Source organism: Camelina sativa, chromosome 18 (assembly GCF_000633955.1).
Source record: "Camelina sativa cultivar DH55 chromosome 18, Cs, whole genome shotgun sequence".
Classification (NCBI taxonomy): Eukaryota; Viridiplantae; Streptophyta; class Magnoliopsida; order Brassicales; family Brassicaceae; genus Camelina; species Camelina sativa.
In genome coordinates this window covers 6115534-6141298 of record NC_025702.1, presented here as the reverse complement: position 1 = coordinate 6141298, position 25765 = coordinate 6115534, and the positions used below count along the sequence as shown (strand labels likewise).

General features: G+C 38.8%; 2 protein-coding genes across 2 annotated transcripts; both read right to left on the bottom strand.

The window, feature by feature from the left end:
• LOC104760689 (BRI1 kinase inhibitor 1-like) lies at nucleotides 9739-11024 on the bottom strand. The gene has a single exon (XM_010483649.2). It carries the CDS (start codon nucleotides 10881-10883, stop codon nucleotides 9855-9857), a length of 1029 nt encoding a protein of 342 aa, XP_010481951.1. The 5' UTR covers nucleotides 10884-11024; the 3' UTR covers nucleotides 9739-9854.
• Nucleotides 16366-17751, bottom strand: LOC104763175. The gene is made up of 4 exons (XM_010486582.1): nucleotides 17419-17751; nucleotides 17207-17297; nucleotides 16570-16832; nucleotides 16366-16497 (listed from the first exon to the last, which is right to left on the bottom strand). The coding sequence occupies exons 1-4, from the start codon at nucleotides 17749-17751 to the stop codon at nucleotides 16366-16368; spliced, it is 819 nt and encodes a 272-aa protein (XP_010484884.1).

Here is a 25765-nt window from a genome sequence, read left to right as displayed (position 1 = left end):
ATATATATATATATATATATATATATATATATATATATGTGTGTGTGTGTGTGCTTTTCAAAGAGAGAATCTCCAGCTGCCTTAACATGTTGGGTTGGATTGCAGACTAAAGGCAGGCAGTGTGAAAGACTACCCACGGGCATTAGGTCACTGATTTTCAACAATTCAAAAGGTTGTGATAGCTCTTGGCAAATGTTCTGAACAAGTGGTTGACACAACAAAGGTATGGTTAGTACTGTGTTATGTATTTTGGTTTTAATAAAAAATATAAAAAAGAAAAAAAAAATCTCGATTATGCTCACATGTGTTTTTTCTCGATCTGGGTGCCTTTATGTTCATAGTTTAGTGGATGTGTGTATCTGATGTGTTTGATTCATGAACAGATTCAGTTTCCTTTAAAGGGGTGAAGGATGTGATTTATTAGGATCTTGTGATAAATGCAATTGAGATTAAAAAGGGAAAAAGATTCGATGTACCATAACAGATTCATTGAGTGTTTTTAGGATTGACATGGTTAATCGGCCAAAGCTCAAAAGCCCCAATAAGTTTCATGAGGATGTATAAAAGGAGCGGCTAGGGTTTTGAGTTTCTCTCATCCTTGCGATTTCAGATCTTTGTCGATTAAGCTTCTAATTCTTTTTTTCTCTCTTCTGATTTTGCTCTATAACTCGTGATCACCATGAAATCTGTGTTTAGCGGTTTTCATTATGATTCTAGCTCAGATGAGGAGCTTCACACCCTTCCGTCAGCCCTACCTCCGCCGTCTCCCTATGTTCCGATTGATCCTACAACGGCGATGGTCGTCTACGAACCCCATGATGAATCAACTACAGCACCTCCGGTGCCTGAGAATCCTTCTCCCAGGCCGATGTCTATTGAAGCAGATCAAGACATATGCAACTCTTCGTCTTCTCTACCAAGAAGGACAAGATCACGCTTTCCGGTGATTGATCTGACCGGTGATGTTCCTGTGCCTTCTCTGTCAAATCAGGGAATCTCATCCCGACTGCGTAAACGACAAACATCTGCTGAGCCTGATAACATGGAGTCCAAACGTCCTCACAGTGTCAAAGAGAAGGCTGCGACAACCTCTCGAGGAGCGAGTTCGAGGGATTTTGATCGCAAGCGATTCGAGTCGTTTGAAGCCTCGCGCAGGTACGATTTCTTCGCTTCAAGGAATCTTTCTCGAGAGGTCTGTTTCTCTCTAGGGGCTGATGATCAGGCTAGGGAGTTGATTGCTAGGGCTGGGCTGCTGAAAACCATCACACAAGTGTTAACCTTTGATTTAGAGGTCGTGTATGAATTCTGGGCCAATTTTCCCATGGTTAAGGTCGAGGGGGAGTCGGTTGATGTTCTTGTTCGGGACTGTGTGTATGAGTTCTCTCCTAGATGTATCAATGCTCTGTTTGGCCTCCAGTCTGTTGATGTTCGTGAACAGAGACAACAGACGGCTGTTATCTTGGAAGAGGATCTTGTACTGTTCATGTCAGATGGAAAAATCAAATCCTGCAAGCAGTTGGTGGCTACAGCCATTAAGAATCCAGTCATCAAGGACCTCCATAAAATTTGCTGCAGCAACTGGTCTCCCACGGTGAACACCGGTTATATCTCCACGAACAGGGCAATGGTGATCTACATGATCATGCATCAGATTCCTTTTGACTATGGAAGGATGGTCTATGATCAGATCATACAGTTGGGATTGCAAGCTCAGTCAGGATCCGTCTACCGTTTCCCAGTCTCATCTATCAGCTCTTGGAAGCCCAGCGACCTGTTCCATGTCTTAAGCCGGTAGACACGAAGAAGACCAAGGGTAAGAAGACTGCTTCACATCCAACGGAGTCTCATCTTAGAGCTGGAACGTCTGCAGAGCGCAAAGCCATCCGGTTGGTCTTGATGCTTATTCGTTGATCGGTTAACCTGCTGTTGCTTTTGAGAATTGTGATGCACTGTTGGTACAGTTGTGTTTGCTTTTGGTTTGTTTATGCTTGTGTATGTGTCAGCAGGTTAAATACGATGGATGCTTGTTTGTCAAGTTCAGTCAAAAAGGGGGAGATTGAAAGTGCAACAGAGCTCTGAAGGCAACAAGTAGCTGTGAGGTAGTTCAGAGGGCTGATATGCTGACGTGGCGTGACGTGCTGACGTGGAGAAATATTGTGGACACAATGACAAGATGCGTGAGAAGGAAGGAAGAAGAGATCAAGATATACTCGAAGATATTGAGAGTATATTTTATAGGAAAAGATAAGGAAATATATTTGCTTAGAGATAAGGAATATTTTCTGTTAGTTAGGATTCACAAATATCTAGGTTAGAGATCGTTTGTGAGGTTATAAAATAACGAGGGCTAGCCGCAAAAAGAGTCAGCACTTGTGGGATTAAGTTTGAGAGTTTTGTAAACCTTCAAGCAAATACAAAAAGCTTTGAAGGTGAATGTGTGTAGTTTACTCTTTTAGATCTACACAAGGTGTTGTGTTAGATAGATAGGAGATTGAGCTTTGTTTTTCAAGTCTTATAAGAAATGAGGGTTTTTATAAAATTGATTCAAAACGTTTGCTTGACGTGTTCCAAGTGTAGTTTTTGTGTGTTGTGTTATCTCTATACCTTTACAAGTGTGACGTTTCTATAGGAGTTTCGACCTGTCCTACGTAGAAACTTTAATAATTGCAAAGTTTTGGGGTTTGTTCTTGCTTTCCAAAACTAGCCTAATAAAACAAGATATTCAACTTATATTGCGTTCCGCGTTCATGCAACAACATCAACACCCAACCGACTAATGGCGCTTCTATCGGGCCTGTTGTGTTAAGGGATGTTGCCCGTGTCCGAATCAACTGAATGTTTTCATTAACTTATCATGTGGGACTGTTGAAGTTAGTTAATTAGTGGCTTTGTCAAAAACAAACAGTTAAATTTTGGGAATTTTTGAAAAATCCCTTACTCTTTTTCAAAAATACTCCTTTCATATATTTATTTTTAAAAATAACCCTTTTTATATATGAAAAATTATAAAGTTTTATATAGTTTGCAAGGTACTTCTAGATAATAACTACTACTTGAAGACTCGATCGAAATATTTATAAAGTTTTAAAAGGTTTTAAAATATTTTATAAGGTTTTTAAAAGGTTTACAAGGTTTTTAAAAGATATTTTTACTCTATTTATAAAATATATATAAAATTTTACACATATATAAAGGTAATTTGTGTATATTCTTATAAGCATATACACATATTTGGAAATTTTCAAAATTTTAGTGGTTTTTTTTTATAAAGTTTGAGATTTTCGACACTCTTTGTTTTTATTTCACGGTGTACATATGGCTTCCATGTTCAAATTCAAAAAATTTTAGTTAGGTGTGTTCAATCAGGATTTTGATTCGGTTTCAGATTTTCAGTTTATGAATAATGGTATACAGCCTAATACAATTACAATTACTAAACTGATACTGAATTTATTAATCATTTCAGTATGCTTTTTGCTTGCTTGCACATTGTTAAATAGAGTTACAATTTTGTCTCCCATATTGTCTCCTTGAGCAAAATTTGAACCGAGAGATAACCGACTAAATTCTCCTAACCGAACTGAAAATAACTGAATAGTGGTTTGAACCGAACCGACTACCCTAATGCGGTGCGCTAAACAATTTGTTTATTGCTCTTCATAAATGACTTGGCTGGTGTATGAGAGATCTCTTTTTAAGTTAAAAATTTGTGGGATCTTGTGTAGTAGCATAGATTGAAGTTATTTTTTTTTTGTATGTTGGTACTAGATAAGGTCCGCGTTCATATGCAGGTAAAAACAATAAAAAAATCAATAATAATTCAAATATGAGTGACTATACATTTTAATGATTTTTTTTAAAACATGTTTGAAATACACTATATCTATCTTTAATACAATTTAACAATTTGTACCATCAAAACAAACCATATTTCATACTTTATCTTAAATGGATTTTAGCTACAAAATTATATCAAACACAATCTATGCATCTTAGTCTTTATCATAATAAGAATTGAAATATTTGGAAATAAACAAAAAGTAATTGATAAAAAAAGGAAAATCACTAAGTTTTTGAAAAAACAAACTTATATAAACACACACACACATATATATATATATATATATATATATATATATATATATATATCCTTGTCCTAAGTAATAATTTAGCTCATGTCAAAAAAATTAAAATATATATGCATAATACGTTAACATATGTGTTGAGTTACATAAACACACACACACACACACACATATATATATATATATAGGATAAGCTTGGTCTCATAATAAAATTTTGAAAATATGAGATCTTTTATATGGATTAGCTTGGAGTATAATTTTTGTGTAATTTTACTTTATAATATGAAAAATCATCATAAATGCTATAGTTATTTTCAAATCATTTACTAATCGTTATCTACTGGATTTTAGAGGATTTATACTCTTTTTTACTGGATTTACAGGACTTATACTCATTTATACTCGTTTTTTTCTCAGTTTATACTCGTTTTCTCATATTCGTTTTCTCATACTCGTTTTTCAAATCGATTACTACTCGTTTTTTCCTGGATTTACAGGATTTATACTCATTTATACTCGTTTTTTCTCAGTTTATACTCGTTTTCTCATACTCGTTTTTCAAATCGATTACTACTCGTTTTCTACTGGATTGAATAGGATTTAATACTCGTTTTCTATTAGATTATGCAGGATGGTTTCACAAGCTCAGCGGAAAGCCAAGGCAAATGCTTCACCTAAGCGTAAGAAGAGAAAGCTTCAGCCTCACAACAAGCCAGCTGGTGGGTTTTGTTGTTTTTAGGACATTTTCTTATAATTATCTTTATACTTTTTTAAAATGGTTAAAACTAACTTTTTATTTTCTACATTAGCAAAATCTCTAATCATTAAAATTGACGCATGTCACAATCGTATGAGTTACCAACTTTGAAACCCAAACTTTACAACCATATTGGAGTGTTTGGATAGATTTGGTTTCGATTTAGATTAGAAGTTTAGTCAATTATATCCTTAACAGATTGGTGTTTTATTTTGGTTTTTTTTCTTTGTTCGGATTCGGATTTGGTTTATCGAATATAGAAAAAATAATCCATTTAAACCATATATTAAGATATAGTTTATTTTTTTGAATCTAAGACCATGTGCATTGGTTAGTCTCTCACCAAGTTTCTCATTAACAAAAAAAATAATAAATAAGATATAAAATAATATTTTTTATCGTAAAAGTTTCTCAAAACAACGGATAAAGTTTCTCAAAGATTCTCATTTTAAAATCAACTTTTATGAGAAACTCTCACAATAAAAAAATATTATACTATATTTTATTATTATTTTTTAAAGGGAGAAACTTTTGTAAGAAACTCCCAATGCACATTGATATATCATGGTTTTTACGGTTTTTAACTTGTGCTTTTTGAGTCTTTTGATTTGTTTTCTATGATGTTTTTGAGTCTTTACAGGTTTTCGAGGACTTTGGCACGAATGAAGCGAAATGAAGCAATTTGGATCATTTTGGAGCATTTAACTGGAGGAAATCAATTTAGAGTCGGTTTAGAGGGACATTGTCGACCGACACCACCTGGGTGGAGGCCGACAACGATGCAAGGTGACATAGAGCCTTCAAATTTGGAAGTTTTACAAATTTACCCGAAGTTTTCTACAATTGCAACACAAGCCCCTGACATGTTTTAGAACATATCTATATAGTGTTTTTAGGTTTTAGAAACACTGAAGTTTTATTCTAAGCAGCTTTTTGAGAAAGAGGTATTGAGAGCTTTTGGGAGAGATGAATCTGAACTTTTGTAGAGAGAAGATTTCTAAACTCACTCTTTTACTTTTGATATCTATTGTTTATTATTCATAAAAGATGTCTTGTTCTTCATTAACCAGTAGTTTGCTTGTTAGGTTCAAGTTTTTTCACAGGGTTTTTATGGTTTATTAGATCTGTTATTTTTAGGGTTCATTATCTTTTATGATCTTCATATTTGGTTGTTCTTCATATTAGTTCTTGATTGATTACCTAGAATTAATAACTTAGGAAAATAAATTGATACGAGAATATAATTGATTTTCATGATTAAACCATTGATGAGCAAAATTACTTCTTGCAAAGTGATTTGATTTGGTAATTTTGTGAACAATCGAAACCTGTTATTAAAGCTGATTTTTAACCTTGGATTTTACGAAGAGATTTGGATTTTCTAGTTTTGAATTTAGATAATATTTGCATTGAGAACTGATTTATTTTACAAAAGATTTTAGAGTTCTAGATCCGATTTTATTTGCTTGAATCCTAATTAATTTATTGATTTAATATTTTATAATTACCTGAGAAATTCTCTAGACCTAGTTTTTTAATCTTCTGAATTTACAACACTTTTATTTTAGTATTTTGCATTGCTTTAATTTCAATTCAAATTAATATGTTTAGCGTAATTATAAAACTCTATAATTTATTGTGTTTGATCTTAAGTCTCTGTGGATTCAACCTCTAATTACTACAATGATCTCTTAATTTGAAAGAATAGCTCCAGGATTTAATTTAAGCATATCACACATGCCCTAGCATTTCAGTTTGGATCGGTTTATCCGAGTTGAACACCCCTAGTGTCAATTAGTATATGATAGGATACCTCTTAAAATCAATATCTTTAGTATTTTGTAAGGGGAAAATTTGCAAGAGAGGCTAGCTAATGCCTTGTGTTCATTATTAGGGAAGAAGGAGATGCATGACATGGAGATCAAGCTTATTCTATCGAGTATTTCTTACTTCTTTGTGTTTTCTTTGGTCAATTTTTAAGTTTGGACTTTAATTTTGATTGTCAGAAAAGGAGATTTTTTTTTTAATTTCTGTTTTGTATTCCCTATTAAAAGTAGTTTTTGAGTATTTGGTATTTTTAAAATTGATGAGATTACCTTCAGAATTTATGAAATATGTGTTTTGGCATTTTAATGCATGATTTTATCATTTTTTAAAAAGATATTTTCTTATATTTGTAATCAAATTTCATGATTTAAAGAGTGTTGTTTAAAAAAATTAGATTGATCGAGTGTTACAATAAACGAGATACTTTTGAATTTTACATTCATTTTTTTTTTTGGACAAAAGTATACTTCATTCATTCAAGCCAAAACAAGTACAAAGAAGCAAACAAAGATCAATACTAGAACTCTTTCAAGAGACTGATAGGTAACATAGATAGAGTAAAACGACCATAGATCCATACATCGGAGACAAGAACAAGATAGCAGCTTGTCACAGGCGATTGAATAGTGAGTCGAAACCAATTCCACGAAGATTGCAGGAGATTGTTGAATGGTCACATTCCAAATAGGAGATAGTGACGTTGATAAGGGATCCTTGGCCTTGGTCAGCAAGGAGGTTGAAGGTCTAGCAAATGCTCTCTCTATTGAAGAGGATAGTTGCAACAAAGGTTTCTTAGACGGATAAAAAGGTTTTGGGATTAGCACTAGAAGACTAAGATTTTCTTTCACCAGGATTAGATGATTGTATTTGTCTAAACTAACTATTGGTTTCAAAACAAAGTGAGGAAGGAGTCTTCGGCCATTCTCAACAAGGTAGTGAAGCAGCAATAAATTAGGTTTTGACAGATAAATAAGTAGAGCAAACCTGGGCCAGCTTGTTGTAGAGGCCATATCCATAAGATCATTCTTGGACGGAGAAAGATAAATTAGTGGGCCAGAAAGTGATGGGCCTACCACAAAGGAAGGGTTTTGCCTTTGTGATTGCTGTCTTTTCAACGGAACGAGCGGCTGCTCACTGTCCCGATTTAAAGTCACCGACAGCAACTGATCGGAGACAGAGGCCTTCGCCGGATATGAGGAGAGATTGGATCTTGGCAGAGTAGTCGTTGGAAAGGATCTGGAGAAGCCTAAGCTTCCCGTACAGAAGAGAGAACCGTCGTGCGTCGTCGACGACTCCACCGAACATGGCACATCTGATGGTCCAAGAGGGATGCCTCATGCCATCAACAAAGTCCGGTGTGAGCGTTCTTTTGGGGGACTTGGATTAGATCTATAGGTATATGGTTGAGCGAAGAGAGTATGATTCACCTTGAAGCTTGCATCGCTTGAATAAAAAATTGCCCTCATAGAAGTTGTGAACAGAGATGGAGCTGGGAGGACAAACGCCGAACCCCATTGTCTTCTGCCGTCGTTGAGCTTTTGGTCATCGTTGAGGGACAAGGAGGGAAGGAAGGTTTGTGGTGGTTGAGACAAGGTTTGCATAATAATGAAGCTGAATGCATCGAAAACCAACTAAGAATAGCAAGCACTAAACAGAGCAAGTAGATAAGAGGAGCAAACTCCTTACGCTGGCGTTTTGCGCCATCGCCAGCGTCGGAAACCATGTTCGGAGAGGGTTTCTCGATAGTTGTGTCTGGGAGAAAAAATCTTCGGTCGAATTAGTAACGAATTTTACATTCATTTGACATTGATTTCATGCAAGAGAAAAACAAAATAAAAACTTGATGGCTAAGTTCAAAGTTGGTGTTGGTAAGATTAACATCACATATTGAATCAATATAATTGGAAAAATACTTAGGTTTTTTTCACCCTTAGAGCAAACTCATGGGTAATACTACCGTGAGTGTCTTTTGAATTAAAAAAAAAAAAATTGAGGAGAGAGACAGATCTCGTGTCTCCCAGCAGATAAACTAAGACCTTTTCAGATCCTCTCTTGCTTTTCTGTCACCATTTAATTGGTTAATTTGAAAACAAAAATAATTAATTAAATTAGATAGCAGCTTTTATATTAAAATAGTAATAAAATCAATTTAGCATCTTAATTTTGAAGGTTGGCGGATGGACATGCCGTTAGGGATCAACCCAAGTATGTCTCATATAATTGTGATATAGCAATATAGGTAATATTAAAAAAGGTGTTTGGTATAACACTCATTGGAGGATTTATTTACGTATATGAGAAGGTTATATATCTGTTGTTTAAAAGTAGACCCTTTTTGAACAAAAAAAAAAAGTAGACCCTAGAACTGAATAGTAAACGATTGTTAATAAAAAAAGTTTTCCAACTGTTTTTATCTAACCATAGATCTGCGATATAAAAGGATTTTTTTTTTTTAATTTTTAAAATGAAGGAAGAAAGTCTCACTATAAATTTAGAAAATGTTGTTGTCGATCGAGATGAGGAACTTGAAGTTTGCAAGAACGAATCAGAGCAAGAATTAAGGGGCAATTGTCTTCTTAATTCTATAAATGTTTTAATTGACTTAGCATGTGGTATTTGTTGAAGTTAGTTGTAACAGTTTATTTGCTTAATATGCTTTTAATGCAATACTTAATTTTGTAGGCTGAGGAATAGTGGTTAGTGTAAAAAGTTAAATCTATAGTCATTTATATGATGTTTATGCATAGTCTCTACCACAAACTGTTTACAATTGTTTTGTCTCAGAGACAAGTATACTAAGAGGACCAACCTTAAAGGACCGATCTCAAACCCCATCTCTTGTTTTGCTTTTCAAAATGAAACTCCACTCATTTTCTCAGTTTCTGGTCATCCCCAATTTGTGGAAACAAACAATAAAACCCAGCCTGGACTTCTTGTTATCTTTCTATTATTCTAACAAAACTTGCCCAATTTTTCTTTGAAATAATTCTCTTTTATTATTATCATTATTAAATGAATTATGGAGAGACATATAGTATAGGAACAGTAACTCCTTGTCTATACACGTAATAAAATAATTACCTCTACTGTAATTTTTAAATTCCATGTCACACACTAAACACTTTTTTTTTCCCTTTCTGACAAGAAAGAACAACATATTAAGGACAAAAGAAAAAAAAATCAAATCAAGAATCCTTAACCTTATCATCACGATCAACGGCGCTTGAGTTCTTGCAATGAGCAATGGCCGCTTGAATCGCAGCTTGTAACTCTTCCATGGTGCTATCACTAGAAGATGATGACGTCGACGCTGAGCTTGACGATAGTCCCGCCGTGGACACTCGGAGATGTCCACTATTAGTCGGAGATGTTCTCATTGAAGCCGGAGCCGAGAACAACTCACCTCTCCTTCCTCTTATCAGATCTCTCTTGTTGTACGATCCACTAATCATTGTTTTGCTGTTTCTGTTCGTACCCATGAGAGAGGATGAGAAAGAATAAGATGAAGTCTGTCTTCTGTTTCTAAACTGCGTGCCGTTTCCTCTCCTTTGAAACAACATCCTTATGTACTTCTTGACAGCGTGACTTAGGTCTAAGCTCATAGGTTTTTTGATCTTCTGCTGCTGCTGCTGTTCTTGTTCTCGCTCGTTGCTTTCAGACCCTTTTTTCCACTTTGATAAACCAAAGAGAGAAAATGACTTGACGGGTTTGGTTTTTACCCGGTTCTCACCTTCTGCTATATCGCCCGTACTGTTGTTGTTCTTTGCCTCCGTACTGATGTTTGTGATAGCGTTTTCCGTGTTGTTATTGTTGTTCTTTGTGGTAGGCTGGTCAGGTTCATTAACGGGGAGGGTAAATCCGTCATTATACGAGCCGGTGGAAGTTCGAGGAGAGACAGGGAGGTGAGAGAGGAGGTGGAGAGGGAGAAGATGGCCGTGGAAGAAGATCTCATCGGCTGGGGACAAGTCGACGGCGAATGGATCGGTTTGTTGATAAGACGATGTCGTTTTGTTTGAACCTCTAAGAGTAGGACTGATGTGTTTAGAGGAAGAAGAGAGAGGCTGGAGAGAGATAGTGAAAGAGAAGTCATGAGAAGGAGAAGAACAAGTGGATGATATTGGTGAAGGTGATGATTGTAAAGCTTCTTGTTTAGGGTTTTGCTTTTCAGAAAAAGTTTGAGAACTGTTCTTCACCTGTTGTAGATGGGTTTCCATGATGATTGAGGAAAAAAAAGAAAAGAAAAATCAAAAAAGGGAAAAGGGAGTTTTGTGTTGATCAAAGGATATGATGGTATAATAATATTATTATTTAGGTTCGGTCTTGAGACTTACATTAAGTGGGGTTCTATGTTTTTCTTTTGATGCCTTTATTTATTTATGATTATTAGTATTTTTCCGGTTTTTCTGTAATGGTAGAAGAAGAATACGACAAAAACTTTTCTTGAGGAGAAGATAAGACTATCCTCATTGGTAGTCCTTCTCTGTTTCTTAGCAAATTTCTTAGGTATAGATTTTTATTTTTAATGTAACATAAGCTAAGAATTTGAAGGATCGTTTCTAATTTTAGGATTGAAAGAAACGTTTCTTGGTGGACAGGTGTCACCAAATCAATGGTTGAATGGTAAAAATGAGTTTAATGGGTTTAATTTTTTTTTTTGGCATTCCTCTTTCTTCTTCGTGTTCTCTCTTCTATCTCTCTCTCTCGACAAATCGGCGATTCCCATTGATTCTTTTCTTCGATTCCAAAAGATTTTTTTCTTCTCTTCCAATTGATTCCCACGTCTGATTCTCCATGGATTCGGCGTCAATTTCGTTCCGGTGAAGCAGAAGGCATTTGATTCCGGTGAAGATCGATCCGTCGAAACCCTAATATTTGGGGAAGATTCAAGCAGTTCGATTCTCAGGCTTCGTATGTGGTAATAATCTTAGTCTCTCTTGCTTCTTTATTTTTTTCCGGTTGGTTGCTGGGAACTTGAGCAATCATCTCAATATGTAAGAAATTGATTTCATTGGTGGGTGTGTCAGTGTCAATTTTTAGCAACATTTGTTACTCTCAGTAGCTCACAAATGTTAGATCAAGATTTAGGTTGTTATGATTCATTAATGAGGAAATCTTGTCACGCATATGATTCGTTTTGTAAGGTTTGATCAACACATGTATCTCAAACATTATGAGTTGTTTTTGTTCTTGTTTGCTTGCTTGCCTGTGGCTGTGCAGATTAAAGAACAATTGAATGCTGAGTCGGTTACTGTAACGGATATGTCTGGCGATGGACGTCATGTCTGGTACCTACTCTGTCTTTTAGCCAGTTTTATCTTCCCCATTATGATTCGTTTGTTACACGTAGCTCAACTTGTGTTTGGGGGTAGTGCTTGTTGAAGTTTGTGAGATATAGAAACTTTCACTTTCATATAGATAAGTTCTTGTTAGCTTTCATCGAAGTTGGGATTTATAATGCAGAACTGGTATTATCAGCATAAACAGAGTAGATATATACAGATTGAACTTGTCATATTAGATTTGCTTCTATGGCATAACACCAGAGATTGGATTAATGTATGTTTTGGTAGCATCAATGTGGTATCATCGGCTTTTGAGGGACAGTCTGCGGTGAACAGGCAAAGGATGGTCTACAAAGCCATTTGGGAAGAGCTTCAGAACGTAGTTCATGCTGTTGATCAAATGACTACAAAGACTCCTTCAGAAGTTTGAAACACTAAAATGCCTTTTCAATATCTCTATTACAACACTTGAATTTTATCAATATCGGTCTCTTCTTGAACGTGAGTGTGGTGGCTCCTCAGATCAGATTCCTTCTGATGCAGCCATAGAGGCATAGACTAGTCACTGGATATTGAAACTACTTGTAACGCACGACTGTTGGTTTTGTTGATTGCAGGTCTCTCAGACAAAGTCCATTGATCAAGACACCTGTGTCTTGGGTATTGGAACGTGGAAGATCATACCGTGACCCTCTAGTTCACTCGAATTTAGGTGACTGAACCAGTGGAGGAATGTTAGGGCTTTTCTATGTACCGAAATTTTGGTCTTGCCTCTGTATACATGTTCTCCAATGAAACACACGAAGTCTGTCAAACCTCAAAAACCGTATTTGCATTAGTCGCTGATTAAGTGTAGAATAGACTGAATAATGTAATGTTTTGCAAAGATATTTTGGTCATAAAAATAAAACATCAAAACTGATTTTTAACAGCCATTGTTAGCTGAATTGTCTTTGTAAATTTAAAGTATTCAGAATTTAACTGTATTTTATTGTAATGATATGATAGCTTTTTGATGTTCGTATAATCACAATAATATTTAGGTGAAAATTACAAAAATTGAAGTACATATGGTTTTTGTAGTTTATATAGCAAAATATCAAAAATAATTTTGAATATTTTCAGTTATTAATTATTATTTTACTATATTTATTACTAAGAAACACCTTAATTTGGTTCTACCAATAATCAACAAAATTTTCCTTTTCTCTTAACAAAGTTTATTCTTCCCTTCTTATTATTAAAAATTGCTTTAAGAAACAACTAAGAAACACACTGATGAGGATAGTCTAAGGAAGCCGTGGAGAGAGACGACCAACGAAGGAAAGAGAAAAATTATGGAATGGTCAATACAAAAATAGTAGACGAATTGTGTCGTGGAAAAAGGAATGTAATGCCAAAAACACATGTTAGTATTGATGTGAAAGCAAATTGGTTCGAGGTGGGATTGACATATCACATACCATATGTAGTGTATTTGGGTTGATTCAATATTTTGATTAGTCTTTAATTTGTAGTTATCGAGGTTTATATGTATGTAGATAGTTATATGCATTGGGGGTACTAATAGGAGAATGATCGACATATATTTTGATTCACCGAATAGTTAATTTTGTTCATCGTAGAAAGACGTCAGTTATATTGGATTAGTCAATGGATATATATGGTAGGCGATTCAAGCAGTATGGATAAACCAAACCAAATTGTTCGCTAGACGGTGTGAGGGAGTTCTTACCTTAGTTTTATGTCATGTCGTCACTTTTTAAAAATATGGGCATGTTTAAAATGGTCTCGAGAGACCACAAATGAGTGTTTTTCTTCTCCCAAAGATTCTCCAACATTCACATATAGAAAATGTGATTGGTCCGAGAGATGATTTATTATATGGGCTTGGTGAAAACAGATCCAAGGATCAATTTTTTGTTTGTGGATTTAAGAGGGTTGGGTTCTCGGATTGGGATTGAAACTTTTGGATGATAAATTCAGTCAGGGGAACTGTCCGTGGCAAGTCTTAGTTTAGCTAGAGGTTGTGTAGTGTGAGTGTGGGTGTTCATTTTTACCCCTCTCCTTGTATCATACAAATTTGGATCCCCTTGACTTGCTCCCAACTAAAAGTCTCTCCCCATGTGTTTCGTTGTCGTCGAGAAACAAAAATTCTCATAAGTTTTATGATACTAGATATTCATCCGCAGTGTACCACGAGGCTTAATTTGTTTAAAAAATGCAAAATATATTTTGTTTGGTAAATTAACTATATATGTAAGTTATTTTTGTATTTTGTAAATATATAGTATTTTGCATCTATATATTATGTAGTGTTCAATTTCTATGTTTTAGGTGTATACCGTGTATTTTTTATTATATAGGAAAAACAATATCATACAGTTTCTTAAATATTTAAATCGTCGAGAAGTGTTTTTTTAGTGTTTTATACATATTGCTCAGATTTGGTGAAGATGGTGTCTTCTCCCCAATACTGGCCGGCTTTCAAGACTTATCTCGAAGATATCAAGAGTGACAGGGAGGAGTTTTCTTCTTTCTCTTTAACTTTGATTTCACGCAATGCTAATGTAAATGCAAATTTTTTGGCAATCAAGCAATCAAACATGCAAGCAAGCAACAAACAATCAGAGATGGCATGCGGAAGATAATGAGCTAATCAATAAATCAAGCAAGCAATCAATCAACTACAACAACATGCAATAAACTTGAATAAAAGCAAAAGTGTTTTAAACAAATTTTAACTTATGGGCCCGATATGCTTCCCCTCCTTAACAACTCTGTGAACACCCGCGCTGCAGCCACAAAGGCATGCAACCGAACATCACCTCGAGCTACACCGTCGTGTAGACAGCGTCGGCCAGGGTAGCGAGCCCAGTAACCTCCAAGCTCTTCGTCCCAAACCCTACAACTCACGAACATGGGTTACATGTCGCGGCTGCATGCTGTATGGATCTGAGGATAGCCATACCCTAGTCTAACTACGCTAGCCGGAATTTCTCGCGGACTACACGTATTAAGACTTCAACAAATTGATACTTGAGTTTTTATGGTTTTTAAGCTCATAATTTTACAAGTATCCTTTCCAAGTTACCACCTCTGCCACTAGAACATTTTGAGCTAACAGCTGGTGTAACCTCTCAACCGAGTTACTATTTTCATTACAAAATCATTTTGATCTAGCAACGAGAGTAACCTCACACCACATGCATTAAACAAGAAAAATCACAAAGATAAATCAAGTAAAAATGCAACTAAAACTCCAAGCAAACCGTTTACTAGATGGAGGTCATTGGGTTCCATCAAGCTCGGTGAAATGCCCCTGAACTCTTAGATAACCGGCAAACGGATCTCTCGGCGACGTTCCTTACTCGGCAGCACCTTGGATCCTTCTCTTGTTGCAATCGATTTCCTTCTCGATGCAACCGTTGATGGTGGATAGTCTTATCTTGGTCTTCCTCTTCCTTCACACCTTCTTCACGCCTTCTTCCTTCTCCCCTTTCTCTCCTTTCTCTCCCTCCTCTCCCTTTCTCTCCTTTCTCTTCTTTTTTTGTTTTTGATGATGAGTGAAAAATGAGAAGGGATGGCGAGCTTATATAGAGGATTTTGGGCGGTGGCACTCGCCAATGCATGTTGAGCGAGTGTTCACTTTGATGCCACAAAACTTGCTTGGTGAAAATACACAAGACTTGTCTCAAGAATGTCCTCTTCTCTTCTTGAGAATATTTGGTGGAGACATGTGTTACTTGGCCAAATAACCAACACTTCTTCTCCTTTGTCTCACACTCTTTCTTCATGCGATTTGATTGGTCAAATTTGTGAAAACATAATGATTATGTTTTTCTTCACTTTTTGCATGAATTTTAATTGGCCAATTAAGAAGACAAACACTACTAAATTTCCGGAACTTGTCTGCTCGGTCGGCGACACCATAGTTTCTGACGGTTCGCGTCGCGGCTCGGTCTCAATCTACGAAATGGTCACGGACGACTCTGCGGTGCGTCTCGGATCTGCAGCATGCCTCGGACGAATTCTGCGGTACGTCTCGGCTCTGCGGTACGCAGTATGTCCGCGGTATGTGGTACAATACATGATACATGGTACCATCAGCCTTCTCTCGGTCCGTCTAGAATTTCTCGGACATTCCTTCAGCAATTCTTCTGCTCTCTTTCCTAGCCTTCTTTCCAAGTCCTTTCCAGGTCCTTTGGTCATGGTTTTCATTTTGAATTTTACTCCATGGTGAGGGTCATTACATTCTCCCCCCCCCTTAATAGAATTCGTCCCGAATTCCATAAGGATCTGATGGACCTGCTTCGTCTTCTTCGATGAACATCTGCGGGTACTTGGTTCGTATCCTATCTTCATCTTCCCATGTGGTGACCTTGCGGTTTTGCTTTCCCTAAAATACTTGGATTTAAGGAATGCTCCTGTTCTTCAGCTTCTGCATACTTCGCTCTCCGATCCCAAACGGTCCTTCAGGGTAAGTGAGATTCGTCTCCAATTCCTCAATAGGTTCAGGTACAATCATGTTAGGATTAGGAACGCGCTTCCGTAGTTATGAAACGTGGAAGAATTTATGCAATCGCATAACTTCTGGCATAGATAGCCGGTAGGCTACCTCTCCAACTCTCTTCTCGATCCGGTATGGTCTGATGAATCTCACTGCTAGTTTTCCAACCTTACCGAACCGGTCCTTCCCTTTCTGAGGTGCAACCTTCAAATACCCCATATCTCCAACTTCAAATTCTACTTCTCGCCTTTTACGATCTGCATACTTCTTCTGGCGGTCTTGTGCCTTCTTCATACTCTCTCGTATGAACTTGATCTTCCTTGTTGTCTCATAAATCAGCTTGTGGTTGAAACTCGTACTTTCTCCTACTTCTGTTTAACAGAATGGTGTTCAACAAGGTCTTCCGTACATTGCTTCGAACGGGGACATGCCGATGCTTGAGTTATAACTGTTGTTATAGGCAAATTCAACCTACGTTAGATTCTTCTCCCAATCAGACGACCAGTCCAATGCGCATAGGAGGAGCATGTCTTCTATGGTTCGGATAGTCCTTTCTGTCTGCCAATCGGTCTCTAGGTGGAATGAGGTGCTCATATGAACATCCGTTCCTAGGGCTCTATGTAGATCTTGTCAAAATATGGCTGCAAACTTTGGATCATGGTCAGAGACGATGTTGGCTGGTACTCCATGCAGCTTCAATATCTCGTCTATATACTTTTCTGCTAAAATAGGGATTGATCCGTACTCTTCACTGGGACTAAGTGGGCAACCTTTGTCAAACGATCGACCACTACCCATATTGTGTCGTTAACTCGCCCTTTTTCTTGTCGGTAATCCTGTGATGAAATCCATCGAGATAGACTCCCACTTCCATGTTGGTATGGGCAAGTTGCGAAGCAATCCTGCTGGCACTTGATGCTCCACCTTGACTCTTTGACATGAATCACACTAACTCACCCAATCTGCTACTGCTCGCTTCAATCCAGGCCAATAGTAATACATGCGCACGTCCTTGTACATCTTGGTACTACCAGGGTGAATGCTCAATGCTGAGCTGTGGGCTGCTGTTAGGATCTCCTGTCGCAGTCTCGTCCGGTCAGGTACCGTGATTCTCCCATTAAGAAGTAAAGTGTCGTCGTCTGCTAAGTGATAACCACTAGCATTCGGTCCGTCTAAACTCCTTAATTTTTCAACAATCTTCTTCAGGTTTTCATCCTTAGGCTGCTCTTCACGAATTCGCTGAACTAGACTGGCTTGAGTTACGGCTTGTAAAAGCCTTACCTTTTTCATTCATCGGCTACAGACTCCACATCTCTCTCGACGTTGACTTGCGCCCTCCTACGGCTTAGTGCATCTGCAACTACATTTGCCTTGCATGGATGATTTTGAATCTTCAAGTTGTAATCGGCAATGAATTCCATCCATCTTCTCTGGCGCAAATTGATGTCTGGTTGCGTGAACAAGTACTTAAGAATTTGGTGATCCGTAAATACCTGAACCACTTCTCCATATAGATATGACCTCCATATCCTTAGCTCAAACACCACGGCTGCCATCTCCAGGTCATGTGTGGGGTAATTATCTTCGTGTTTCCTTAATTGCCTTGAGGCATAGGCAATTACCTTGTCTCCTTGCATCAGAACACATCCAACTCCAACTCTTGATGCATCTGTGTACACGACATACAGCTGATTTGGCTCTGGCAATGCTAAGATTGGTGTTGTAGTCAGTGCTTCCTTCAACTTCTTAAATGCTTCCTCCACTTCCTCACTTCAAATGAATGGTAATCCTTTTCCAGTGAGTTGCATCAAAGGTTTAGCAATAGATGAAAACCCTTTTACGAACTTCCGGTAATAGCCTGCGAGGCCTACGAAACCTCAGACCTCTGTCACAGACGTTGGCCTTGGCTAATCCTGGATCGCGACTATCTTCTCGGGGTTGGCGGACACTCCTCGTTCCGAGACTCAGTGTCCTAGTAACCCAATCTCCCTTTGCCAAAATCTGCACTTGTTGAACTTGGCAAACAGCTTCTTCTCCCTTAGTCGTTCTAATACCTTCCTTAAATGTTTTTCATGTTCTTCGGCACTCCGGGAGTATATAAGGATGTCATCGATGAATATAATTACGAATTGATCCAAATAGTCATGAAAAACTTCGTCCATGAGTCGCACGAATGCTGCTGGAGCGTTGGTAAGTCCAAACGACACCACTACGAACTCTTACTGGCCATATCTCGTACGGAAGGCAGTCTTCATCACATCTGGTTCCGAGATCGAAATTTGGTGGTAGCCGGAGGCTAAATCATTCTTCAAAAACCAGCTTGCTCCTCTAAGTTGATCTAACAGATTATCAATCTGTGGCAACGGATACTAATCCTTAATGGTAATGTTATTGATTCCTCGGTAATCAATACACAAGCGCATGCTTCCATCCTTCTTCTTGACGAATAGCACTAGGGCTCCCCATGGCGATGAACTTGGTCGAATGAAACATTTTTCTAACAAGTCTTCCAGCTGCGTCTTGATTTCAGCTAAATCGGCTGGTGCCATCCGGTACGACGCTTTAGCGATTGGGGTTGCTCCGGGCTCCAGATTTATGGTAAAAGGTTGACTTCTCGGTGAGGGCAATCCTTCTAACGGCCTGAATACATCCCCGTAGTCCTTTACGACTGTGATGTCCTCAACTTCCAGCTCTTCCTTGTCATCTCCTCCAGTGGTGGTAAGAGTGACTAGGTAAATGCTCCCTTCTTCAAAAGAATTTCCAATTCTTATTGCTGATGCGAAATGCCGTTTTGCTCGGGCTAATTCCGTAGAAAACGAGAGGTGTCCTTCCTCCATTTTCAAATATGACTCTGCTCCTGCTGCAGTCTATATGGGCTTGGTGTTCCGATAACCAATCCATTCCCAAAATAGCATCAAATCTCTCCATTGGCATCACAAGCGGATCAACCGGGAGGTTTGTATCTTGTAAGACTATCGACACATCTCTAAACATCCTTCTGGTCTTGAGCGGCGGTTGATTACCAACGGTGTAGACATTGATGTTCACTTCCTCCTCCTCACACAAATCTCCGAACTCATTCGCCACTTCGGGAGTCACAAAACTATTGGTCGCTCCCGAATCAAACAATACATTTGTGGGGTTACCACCCACAAGTAATGTTCCTAATGCAAAACAATTTTTTTTTAAAAATATGCAATGCAAAACTAAACACGCAATCACACAATCACACAATCAATCACAAGAGAGTTAGAACCCATTCAAACCTGATATCAGGCCTTTCGCAAGCGCTGGTAGTTTGGGTGGCTCTGATCCTAAGGCATAAACATTAACTAGGGTCGCTTGTTTCTTTTCCGGGGGTTCCTTCACTTGCTGCACTGGCTGGGCAGGGTTAACAGTTTGGACGTTCAGTTTGGTCAGCCTTGACGGACATGAGGTCGCATAGTGTCCCATTTCTCCACAGTAGAAACATGTGATCAGCGCAAGATTGGGACTCTTCACCTCAGAAAGTGTCGGACAAGCTCGGGCAAAATGTCCGAGTTGACCACCCGTTAAACATCCTCTTGGATCAAAATTGGTCATTGTACGTCCTCCTTGGTTGGCAGTCATGTTAACCCTACCACTGTTCGCACCTTTGTTCCGTCCAACTACTTGGTTAATCTTCTGGAAATTCACTACCTTGCTCTGTTGCACAGGTTCTTTCTTCTTCTCTTGAGCCATGACTCCTCTCTCTAGCTCTATTCCTTCCTCGACACTCACTGCTCCCTCCTCCATCTCAGCTAAACTTCGATATGTCACAGCGTGCAACCTTCCTTAAATCTTTGGCCGTAGCCCATAAAGGAATCGACGAGGCATAGCTTCTTCGTCATCGTTTCCCTTGTACAGATACCTCCGAAGTCGGGTGAAGATCTGTCATTAGGCTCGGACACTCATATATCCTTGCTCTAGATGCAAGAGCTGATTCTCTAATTGATCGTGAGACTCTGGTGGAAAGTACTTCTGCTCGAACTCTCTCTTGAAAATCTCCCAAGGTATCGTCATGTAGTGCTAACGAGGAACTACACTATCCCACCATGCGCGTCCATCCTCCTCTAGAAAGTTAATCGCAGTCACCTTCTTGTATTCCTCTGGACATCCTGATGTCTCGAAATTCATCTCCAGTTATCTTATCCACTTGTCTGCTAACACCGTGTTCTGGTCTCCTTTGAACTTGCGGACTCCTAAGTTTCTCATCATAATAAATAGTTTTATGAAGTTAGATGATGGAGTCTGGGCTGGCTAGTTTCCTTGGTTCTGTTGTTGTTGTTGCTGGATCATGTGAGTTAAGAGATCTTGTATCATCTTTAGCGTTTGCTGGGTCTTGGGCACCCTCTGCACATTTGTATTCTCCTTACGTCCTTGGTCTTCTCTTGGAATACTTGGATTCGGGTTGGTAGCGAATGGTCCAACTCGCGAATACTCTCTATATGGCGGGTACACGTACTCAGTTGTGCTGAACCGAGTAGAACTGGTTGGCGAGTACCTCGGCGTCGCACCGGGTACATCCCACTCAAGCATATATGTGTTTGGCTCGTAAATGCCTGGAAACTACTCATCTCCTTTCTCATCTCCAAAATGCGGACCCCATTCCTCCGGACCAAACTATTGACTTGAACCCCTCCCTCTGTCCGGCAAAAAGCGCATCGATCTAGACCTTCCAGATCCTTGGCGAGACATCTGCATTCATCATCAATAAGAAGGGTTACGTAATCCCATCCCATCTAATCCTGAAGTGGTGAACAAACCGGATTCCTAAGGTGTCTATTTGCGACCATTTTGACTCGATAAAACATTTGAAAACACGAGTCCTAATAGCATCATAACCATTGTCTGATACCACCGTTGTAACGCCCCCAAACCGTTCTATGGCCGGATGGCCACGGACCGCCCCGGGACGCTACGCTGGAACCGTTCGCCAACGATCCGGACGAGGTTCAAGAACACATCAGGGCCCTTAGCCAGTCTGTCGGCGGTGTTTCCAACCGCATGGGACATCTTTTAGGCTTTGCGAGACATCCCAGACGTTGAGCCGACTTGGAGAAAGTCTATATCAGTTATTACTCGTACGAATAAGAAATCCGAATATATTAAGCAGATAAAGGGTTTATTACAAAACGGTAACCAAAAGGTTTAAAGAGTTTGAGATAAGGCTAGAGCCAAAGATCGATTACAAAACAACATACTTTGTTTTACAAATAAACACAAAAACTACTCCGGTTTCCTAACGTCCACCACTTCCTCTAGTGTTCTCTAGGGTTTCCTGCAAGACAAATTTTTACCATAAGTAATCTAATATTACTTAGTGAGTCACAGGGCTCCTGCAGAAAATAAACTCCAAATCCCCAAATCCCCAAAACAACAATCAATCAATCAAGCAAGCATAAAAACAAGCAATCAAGCAATCAAACATGTAAGCAAGCAACAAACAATCAGAGATGGCACGCGGAAGATAATGAGCTAATAAATAAATCTAGCAAGCAATCAATCAACTGCAACAACATGAAATAAACTTGAATAAAAGCAAAAGTGTTTTAAACAAGTTTTAACTTATGGGCTCGGTATGCTTCCCCACCTTAACAACTCTGTGAACACCTGCGCTGTAGCCACAAAGGCATGCCACCGGACATCACCTCGAGCTACACCGTCATGTAGACAGCGTCGGCCAGGGTAGCGAGCCCAGTAACCTCCGAGCTCTTCATTCCAGACCCTACAACTCACAAACATGGGTTACATGTCGCGGCTGCATGCTGTACGGATCTGAGGACAGCCATACCCTAGTCTAACTACGCTAGCCGGAATTTCTCGCGGACTACACGCATTAAGACGTCAACAAATTGATACTTGAGTTTTTATGGTTTTTAAGCTCATAATTTTACAAGTATCCTTTCCAAGTTACCACCTCTGCCACTAGAACATTTAGAGCTAGCAGCGAGTGTAAACTCTCAACCAAGTTACTATTTTCATTACTAAATCATTTCGATCTAGCAACGAGAGTAACCTCACACCACATGCATTAAACAAGAAAAATCAAAAGATAAATCAAGTAAAGATGCAACTAAAAATCCAAGCAAACCGTTTACTAGATGGAGGTCATTGGGTTCCATCTAGCTCGGTGAAATGCGCCTAAACTCACAGATAACCGGCGAACGGATCTCTTGGCGACGTTCCTTACTCGGATGCAACCGTTGATGGTCGATAATCTTGTCTTGGTCTTCCTCTTCCTTCACACCTTCTTCAGGCCTTCTCCCCTTTCTCTCCTTTCTCTCCCTCCTCGCCCTTTCTCCCCTTTCTCTCCTTTCTCTCCCTCCTCGCCCTTTCTCTCCTTTCTCTTCTTTTTATGTCTTTTTGATGATGAGCGAAAAATGAGAAGGGATGGCGAGCTTATATAGAGGGTTTTGGGCGGTGGCACTCGCCAATGCATGTTGAGCGAGCGTTCACTTTGATGCCACACAAATTGCTTGGTGAAAACACACAAGACTTGTCTCAAGAATGTCTTCTTCTCTTCTTGAGAATATTTGGTGGAGACATGTGTTACTTGGCCAAATAACCACCACTTCTTCTCCTTTGTCTCACACTATTTCTTCATGCAATTTGATTGGCCAAATTTGTGAAAATATAATGATGATGTTTTTTCTTCCATTTTTGCATGAATTTCGATTGGCCAATTAAGGAGACAAACACTCCTTAATTTCCGGAACTTGTCGGCTTGGTCGGCGACACCGCGGTTTGTCGACAGTTCGTGTCGCGGCTCGGTCTCAATCTACGGCATGTTCACAGAGGAATCTGCGGCATGGTCACAAACGACTCTGCGGCATGCCTCGGACGACTTCTGCGGCACCTCTCAGCTCTGCGGTATGCGGTACGTCTGCAGTACGTGGTACGGTACATGGTACCATCGGTCATCTCTCGGTCCGTCCAGAATTTCTTGGACATTCCTTCAGCAATTCTTCTGCTCTCTTTCCTGGCCTTTTTTCCAAGTCCTTTCCAGGTCCTTTGGTCATGGTTTCTTTCTAGATTATCCGAGAAGAAGAGTTTCTTTCCCTAAAATCAAGAAGAGAGTCTTCTACCATGCTGTTCCTATAGATCGTTCTCACTGTGAAACAAAATCTGATGAAGAAAACTAGAATTTAGATACTAGAGATGATAAGAAGAAGCCACATGGCGTTATAAAAGAAGCCTCAAGCCTGACGAAGAAATAAGTTTTCAAACCGACAAAGTCTGGCTACGAAACTTTTTCACGCGACAAAGTCTCGACTTCGACTATGCATGATTGCAATAAGAATGAAATGAGAGAGGTCCTAAACATTTAGGCACGTCCTAAGGTACCCCAATATCAATCTCATACGACCTTCCTTGGTTCAGACACATCACGAACTACTTAGCAGTTGAGGTCGAGCCTCCTCCATTCTTCGGTTACCGTAAGAAATAGTTTTTGCGTGAGGATAGAAGATACTATTAGGATGAGCCATACCTATACAAGACGTGTGCTGATGGGGTGTTTAGAAGGTGCATTCCGGAAGAATACGTTCCAGGTATTCTCTTTGCTTGTCACAGATCAAATTATTGTGGACACTTTGCCAAATTCAAAACAATCACTAAGGCATTACAAGCTGGTTTTTGTTGGCCAACAATGTTTAAAGACACCCATGAATTTATATCTAAGTGTGATGCTTGTCAAAGGCATGGGAACATCAATAAAAGAAATGTGATGCCGCACAACTTCATACAAGAAGTTGAAGTTTCAGATGTTTGGGGAATAGATTTCATGGGTCCTTTTCTTTCGTCCTATGGAAACAAATATATCCTTGTTTCTGTTGAATACGTGTCTAAGTAAGTAGAAGCTATTGCTAGCCCCATAAATGATTCAAAGGTAGTAGTAAAGATGTTCATGTCGATTATCTTTCCAAGCTGCCTTGAAAGCTTCATCTGGTCTTTGCTTGAAGGAGGACAGCTTCATTCTAAACTCATCAGACATAGAATCATCATAGAAATAATTTGGGAAAGCCACCTTAATTTGTTGCCAAGATGTCAAAGATCCAGCTGGCAACTGTTTCAACCAATGAGATGCTTCTCCTCCAAGTGAGTATGGAAAGAGCTTGCAGTAGATGTAGTCTTCAGTCACTCCACTGGCCTTGATACTAGTCACAAGATCTTCAAAATGTTCAAGGTGGTCCAAAGGCTTCTCGTTGTTCAGGTTTGAGAAAGGTCTTTGCCCAACCAGCTGGAAATAAGCAGGCTTCAGCTCGAAAACATTCCTTTGGAATGGAGGAGGAACAATTGTAGATCGGTTCTGATAAACCATGTCAGCTATGTTGAAGTCTGCAATGGTCCTGATCAAGTCTTGATATGGGTTCTGTCTTCGAACTGGGTTTTGGACGTTGTTGGCAGCTCCACGTACGTCTGCTGCAGGTGGGTGTCGATCGATACCCAGTTGGCGTCGATCGACACCATCAGTCTGCCGTCGACGACAACAGTTTCAGCAATCACATTGCCTTCTACATCAAGCTTTTGGCCCTGCTCCTTGCGCAAGTGGCCCTTTTGATCTCGCAAAGAACCAGCCTCATCAACTCTCAGAACAACCGGATTGACCATCTTTGCTTATTTAGCTGGTTTTCGGTTCTCACGCTCAAGTTTTCCTAACTCTTGGTTCGAAAGCTTCACAGTAGGACCAGTCTTGTTGCTCCTTGTGTTAGGCTTATTAGGCATGTACCTGAAACACACAAGAGAAAAGAAGCTAAAGCTTGTAAGTTTCAAATAAAAAGAAAAATTTAGACGAAATCAAAAACTCAAATCTAATGGTAGATCAACGAGTCCCCGACAACGGCGCCAAAATTTGATATGCTCAAATTCAAAACCCTAGAGATACTCTCTCAAATTAAGAGGTCACTGTAATACTTAGGGGTCGAATTCCACAAGTACTCAAGTCTACACGATAAATTATAGAGTTATAATTAAGCTAAACAAGTTGATTTTAATTAAGAAAAGCAATGCAAAATATTAAAGAAAAGTGTTGTAAATTCAGAAGATCAAAAAGCTAGGTCCAGGAAATTTCTCAGGAAATTACAATATATTAAATCAATTATTAAATAGAATTCAAGCAATTAAAATCATATCTAAAACTCTAAACTCTTTTGTAAAATAAATCAGTGTTCACTGCAAATATTATCTAAATTTAAAACCAGAAAATCCAAATCTCTTTGTAAAATTCTATGTTAAAAAATAGCTTTAAAAACAGGTTTAGATTGTTCACAAAATCATTAAATCA

Excerpts from the sequence above, each read along its gene's own strand:
- LOC104760689 (XM_010483649.2), bottom strand. The coding sequence starts at position 10,883 with ATGGAAACCCATCTACAACAGGTGAAGAACAGTTCTCAAACTTTTTCT.
- LOC104763175 (XM_010486582.1), bottom strand. The coding sequence starts at position 17,751 with ATGAAAAAGGTAAGGCTTTTACAAGCCGTAACTCAAGCCAGTCTAGTT. Across the intron at positions 17,298-17,418 it reads AGCGAGCAGTAGCAGATTGG|GATTACCGACAAGAAAAAGG; the intron begins GTGAGTTAGTGT and ends ATTTCATCACAG. Across the intron at positions 16,498-16,569 it reads TCGAGAAGAGAGTTGGAGAG|CGCGTTCCTAATCCTAACAT; the intron begins GTAGCCTACCGG and ends TAACTACGGAAG.